At 41.8% G+C, this 6609-nt stretch overlaps 1 protein-coding gene across 1 annotated transcript in view; it reads right to left on the bottom strand.

Annotated features, from left to right (window-relative positions):
* Positions 1-1087: 1087 nt before the first annotated feature.
* chrnb1 (cholinergic receptor, nicotinic, beta 1 (muscle)) overlaps positions 1088-6609 on the bottom strand; it is a 73080-nt gene continuing 67558 nt past the window's right edge. Inside the window, exons 10-11 of the mRNA XM_060924898.1 lie at positions 4697-4844; positions 1088-1538 (exon numbers count right to left, since the gene is read on the bottom strand). Coding sequence (XP_060780881.1) covers positions 1392-1538; positions 4697-4844 — 295 coding nt within the window. The 3' untranslated portion in view covers positions 1088-1391. The remainder of the gene's footprint in view (positions 1539-4696; positions 4845-6609) is intronic.

Here is a 6609-nt window from a genome sequence, read left to right as displayed (position 1 = left end):
AGGAATATATTCAAAAAACAGTACTGTGCAAAAGTCTCCGGCACCCTATTTTTTTTCATACAAACTTTGTTATAGATTTCTATTTTATGACTTCTACATTACTGAGTTGGTACAAAAACACTTCAGAGTCCAAACGTTCATTTGTTTTCCAGCACAAAATTAAATGTTACAGAAAACAAATGTTTGTATCTGAGCAGCATATTCCATAAGAGAGCACTTTTCAGACTAATAAAGAAAATATAATGATGTCTGCTGGGTTTTGGTGCAAAATGAAGAAGCAAATGTGACAAAGTGTCCAGAAGAACTGTGGCTGGTTCTGTAAGATGCTCAGTAAAACCTACAGCTCATTTCCTTATAAAACTGCACTCACTGTACCTCAGACTGCTTTTTTTTTAAAGCAAAGGGTCGTCACACACCAAATATTGACTTTGTTTCATTTATTATGGCTTACTGTTATAGTATTTTTTTCATGTTGAAACATTTCATTTCATTATTTAAGCCATTTTTGGTCTAAAGCATTTTTTTACATGTGCCTAAAACTTTTGCACAGTACTGTGTATAAGAAATGTGTCAAATATTACAGATGATTCCTTTAACAACAGTGAATGTGAGTGTGGCATACCATCTTTCGAACTGGTAGTTACACTTACATTCTATCCATTATGAGCTGCATTAGTGCTAATTAGTTAAAGTGTCACTTCATGTCCTTGCATGACTGTACCTTCCGGCTGTGTTGCCGGAGCTCAGAAGGTCACATCGCTAATACAGCCACAGAGATCACATTCTCGGAACAGATGGAAGATCCTACCACTTTTCATTCTCCCACTCTCCCTGACCATCTCTTTGACGTTAAACTGCAAAACAACTGCTGTCTGTCTCACTGCATAACTCAGTGTTAGTGTTTTATTTTTTGAGAATTCCCTTATTTGTTGATATAGTTGATGCATGAAGGTTAAGGATTTATCTATGAGAATAACTTGCACACAGACATTCATGAGAATAAGGTATGAGAATATTACATCCAGGTCCTGACTAATAGATGGTAATTTCGTTTTGACTTACACAGTTCCTTTATTTAACACATCAATCTCATACATTTCTCAAAAAATATACATTTCTACAGAAACAATTTCTCATAACTGAAACAATAATCCAATACACATTACTAGTAAATAACACAAAAGCACTGAAGTGTGTCTAAAACCTGTGTTGCTTACTTGTCAGCTTCTTTAACATCCAGATTTGTAGACTGTACACTGCCTCCTTTGCAGACCACTTTGCATACTATAAAAGCATCTGCCAAGTGAAGAAACGTCAATAGCTAGCAGTATGTAAGCAACATACTGCCGAGTGCTGTGGAGTTCAAAAGGTCTGAGCGATGACTGCTAGGATCAAGGACTCACGAAGGGGTCAGTGGGAGTAGCATTGAAACTAGCATCAATAAAAATGGCCAGTGTTCCAACGGTGGTGAAGATGACAAAAATCCAGAGGAAGAGTCTATCAACCACCATGGCCACATACTGCCAGTCTTCCTTTAACTGAGAATGAAAGGGAAGAAAAAGATGAGAGTAAAAAAGAAATGATAAGGGCATGGGAAGAGGAAGGGGAAGAAAATGTGAAAGAAGGACATATTCACAGCAAACACAGCAACAATGTAAATAAAAAAAAAGAAACATGGGCATAGAGCTTTAGAATATTTCAGATTTCCGTCAACTATGCACAGAGTTACACTTTTTTAAAAAAATCTAGCTCACATATTGTTTTCTGTTTTCACAAGAAATGCACACTCGGCGGCTACTTTATTAAGAACACCCATCCACCTGCTGTCTGTCTGATGCAGTTATCTAATCAACCGATCCCTAGACAGCAGCACAATGCATAAAATTATGCAGATACAAATCTTCAGTTAATGTTCACTTCAAACATCAGAATGGGAAAAATTGTGATCTCAAAATGTGACTTTCACTGTGGCATGGGTGTTGGTTTGAGCCAGATGGACTGGTTTGAGTATTTCAGAAACTGCTGATCTCCTGGGGTTTTCACACACAACAGTCTCGAGAGTTTATACAGAATGGTGCAAAAAACAAAAGCCCTCAAATGAGCAACAGTTCTGTGGGTGGAAACGTCTTGTTGATAAGAGAGGTCAGAGGAAAATGGCCAGATTGGTTCGAGCTGCCAGGAAGAATACAGTAACTCATAGCAACTCTTTACAACCGTGATGAGCAGAAAAGCATCTCAGCATGCAACAGCAGAAGACCACATTAGATTCCACTCCTGCAGCCAAGAACAGGAATCTTAGAATCAAGAACAAGTTCCTATTAAAGTGGCCAGTGAGTGTACGTAGTAGCTGCACATATCAATCATTTTACTTGCCATTTCCTGCCTTTAGCAGTTGTGGTAATATATTGCTTAAAAAAAAGCCATCACTTTTAAGCTGTTTTGTAACTGCTCAACTCATGTGTGTACAGACATATTTCTTCAGCTTACTGGTGCTAGTAGAAACTCTGTCAGATTCATGGCCTTCAAACCCCCTGGACTGATGAGTAGTGAGCCTGAAGGTTCTGCTGTTTTTGTAGTATATACTTTCTTATTCCTTGTACATTTCCAAAGCGCAGCCACAGTTAATCTGGCAAATTGCATACATTTTGCTAATTATTCTGTCGTTCCTGCATAATTAGGAGTACTGAATAATATGCTGTCAGATGATTCACCTGAAAGTAAGAAATTGTTTAAATTTAATTGTTATTATGAATGGGGGTGCCACGGTGGTGTAGTGGTAAGCACCGTCGCCTCACAGCAAGAAGGTCCGGGTTCGAGCCCCGTGGCTGGCGAGGGCCTCTGTGCGGAGTTTGCATGTTCTCCCCGTGTCCGCGTAGGTTTCGTCCGGGTGCTCCGGTTTTCCCCACAGTCCAAAGACATGCAGGTTAGGTTAACTGGTGACTCTAAATTGACCGTAGGTATGAATGTGAGTGTGAATGGTTGTGTGTGTCTATGTGTCAGCCCTGTGATGACCTGGCGACTTGTCCAGGGTGTACCCCGCCTTTCGCCCGGAGTCAGCTGGGATAGGCTCCAGCTTGCCTGCGACCCTGTAGAAGGATAAAGCGGCTAGAGATAATGAGATGAGATGAATGGGGGTGGCACGGTGGTGTAGTGGTTCGCACTGTCGCCTCATAACAAGAAGGTTCTGGGTTCGAGCCCAGTGGCCGACGGGGGCCTTTCTGTGTAGTTTGCATATTCTCCCCGTGTCTGCATGGGTTTCCTCCGGGTGCTCCGGTTTCCCCCAAAGACATGCAGGTTAGGTTAATTGGTGGCTCTAAATTGACTGTGTGTGAATGGTTGGTTGGTTGTCTCTATGTGTCAGTCCTGTGATGATCTGGTGACTTGTCCAGGGTGTACCCTGCCTCTTGCCCATAGTCAGCTGGGATAGGCTCCAGCTTGCCTGTGACACTGCACAGGATAAGTGGTTATGGATAATGGAAGGACAGATGTTATTATGAATGAGTATGTTGCCTGTGTATGATTTTTGTGGTGGTGCTCTCAAGGGTAGACTTTTTTTTCCCCTAATTTAATGGAACATAACTTTTGAGGCACTTGACCTCACTGGACCTTAAATTAATAGAAATGTTCAAAAGGTCAGCACCAAAAGCAATGGTGAAATACGTACATTTACTGAATATACTGTTATGACAGCGAGGCATAGGGTTCATGCAATTATGATGTTTTAAATGCAGTTATCTCCTTATCTCCGATTATAAAGCCCATTCTGGACAGCTTTAGATGGCTGAATTAGATTATTTACTAACAGGCAGATATTTAACAGTTATTCCATGAAATCGAGTCGTACATGAGCTGATAACCGATGAGGCATGTAGCACCAAGTTGGCTATAAGCCATATACAACAAGATTGAGTGGAATAATTGCTTTATTCTATCCACAGTCACTGGATTTTGAGAAACAGAGCCTTTTTATTTCTCATCTCATCTCATCTCATCTCATCTCATCTCATCTCATCTCATCTCATTATCTCTAGCTGCTTTATCCTGTTCTACAGGGTCACAGGCAAGCTGGAGCCTATCCCAGCTGACTATGGGCGAAAGGCGGGGTACATCCTGGATAAGTCACCAGGTCATCACAGGGCTGACACATAGACACAGACAACCATTCACACTCACATTCACACCTACGGTCAATTTAGAGTCACCAGTTAACCTAACCTGCATGTCTTTGGACTGTGGGGGAAACCGGAGCACCCGGAGGAAACCCACACGGACACGGGGAGAACATGCAAACTCCGCACAGAAAGGCCCTCACCGGCCACGGGGCTCGAACCCGGACCTTCTTGCTGTGAGGCGACAGTGCTAACCACTACACCACCGTGCCGCCCTGCTATAAACATAATTTTTGAAAAATAAAAAAGATGTTTTTACCATCAATTACTTTTTCCCCATATTTTGTTGCTTTTTTGTATGGGGGGGTTCAAGTAGAGTTTTTATTTCTTCCTCAGTTGGTTCAGCAACACGCTCCATCATTTTGTTTTTCTCTACTCATGCTATATGAGCTGATAGCCTAGTAGTAGAGTAGCCAATCGGAGCGCATGGTTGTTCATATCCAGTGAATGAGGATCGAATAAACTAAAATATATGTACTCAATAAATAACTAACATCTAAAAGCATGTAAATGCAATAGTCTCTTACAGCTTCGTAGTCTTTTTCAGCTTGTAGCTGCTCAGCAATGTAACAGATAGCCTCCACAGCCGATTTCAGCTCAGGGGGCAGAGTTAGATGGTGACTGGGTCCATCGATGAACTTCCGCAGGTCAGTGCACAGGCCGTCTGGCTGGTACCTGAAATACAGTTCCATTACTGAATTAATTTGTGTTACTTCAGCAGGTTTCCTGAGCACAAGGCCACATGACTGATGTTAATTAGAGGAGTAGCAAAGCTTTTATTTGCAATTTTAATAAAACTCACAATAAAAAAAAAAAAAAAACACACATTTTGAAGTTTAGTTATGCAATGCATTTTCTTTGGTTTATTCATTTGGGCTCCTGAGGAAAGATTATCAGCCACAGATAGAACAGATAGGCTCCAGCTTGCCTGCGACCCTGCACAGGATAAGCGGTTATGGATAATGGATGGATGGAATTGAGAAATGACTTTGATGATCATTTTCATAAGTTGCTCATAAGCTCATAAATTCCTTGCTGTGCACTTGCACTTTCTGACAGTTATAGAAGGGTAATTATATAGAAATCATCCTATCAGGCGTCTCCCACATGAGGAAGGATTCCCCTTTGCATCTGGTTCCTCAGAATGTTTCTTCCTCATCTCACTTCAGGGAGTTTTTCCTTGCCACCGTTGCCTCTGGCTTGCTCATTAAGGATACATTTAGAAAAAATATATAGCTGGAATGTCTATATTTCTGTAAAGCTGCTTTGTGATGATGTCTATTGTTCAAAGCACTATACAAATAAAATTAAATTAAACTTGAATTCTCCTCATTTCCCTAACTGCATGTCATGAGGCATATTTAGTTTTTAACAAAGGTGGTTGGGTCTGCAAGGGCAAGTGGATGGAGATAGCCATCACTGCAGAACCAAAAGTTCAAGTGGTGGAACTGGACCTGAACTAATACATCTGATATGTCAAGCCCTAACCCACACAACACTGTACAACTTGAAACAATATACTTAACATACTTTTCCAGCCTGAAACACACTGTGAACCATCTCCAACCTCTGGCTTTATGGCTTGACTCTGCCCAGGTAGGAGGAACGCGAATGGATTTGACTTCACTCGACTTTTTGTTCTGCAATGAGTGGTACTTGGGAGTGGGAGGCTTGTTGATTTACAGTTGCATGTTGCAGGCAGGAGAGGGCTCTAAACACTACAGACCACTTCTTTACAAAGTCCATCCATCCATCCATCCATCCATCCATTATCTGTAACCACTTATCCTGTACAGGGTCACAGGCATGCTAGAGCCTATCCCAGCTGACTATGGGCGAGAGGCGGGGTACACCCTGGCCAAGTAACCAGGTTATTCCAGGGCTGACGCAGAGACAAACAACCATTCACACTCACATTCACACCTACAGTCAATTTAGAACCACCAATTAGCCTAACCTGCATGTCTTTGGACTGTGGGGGAAACCGGAGCACCCAGAGGAAACCCACGCAGACACGGGGAGAACATGCAAACTCCACACAGAAAGGCCCCCATCGGTCACTGGGCTCAAACCCAGGACCTTCTTGCCGTGAGGCAACAGTGCTAACCACTACACCACCGTGCTGCCCCCTTTACAAAGTCAAGATACTTATTTTCCATTTAATCTAAAACAAACAGGATTTTTTTTTATATTTGAAACTGACAGCAGTATAGAAAGACAATGATGACACTGAGCTACTGTGTGCTTCTACGGTATGCATGTTCGTATATGATCTGATTGCAGATATATTATAATCCCAAATTATAGCATGTCAGCTTCCCCAAACACAATTACCAAGGTGACTTTGGCTAGTGAGGACAGCAAATCTCTCTTTCCTTTCACATCTCTCTCTTTCTCATTTTTGTTCTTTGGTGACTGGGGGCTATTTGACCACCTGTTA

Source organism: Neoarius graeffei, chromosome 1, assembly GCF_027579695.1.
Source record: "Neoarius graeffei isolate fNeoGra1 chromosome 1, fNeoGra1.pri, whole genome shotgun sequence".
Taxonomy (NCBI): domain Eukaryota; kingdom Metazoa; phylum Chordata; class Actinopteri; order Siluriformes; family Ariidae; genus Neoarius; species Neoarius graeffei.
Note: the sequence above shows the minus strand (reverse complement) of the source record. Positions and strands in the feature narration are given on the sequence as shown.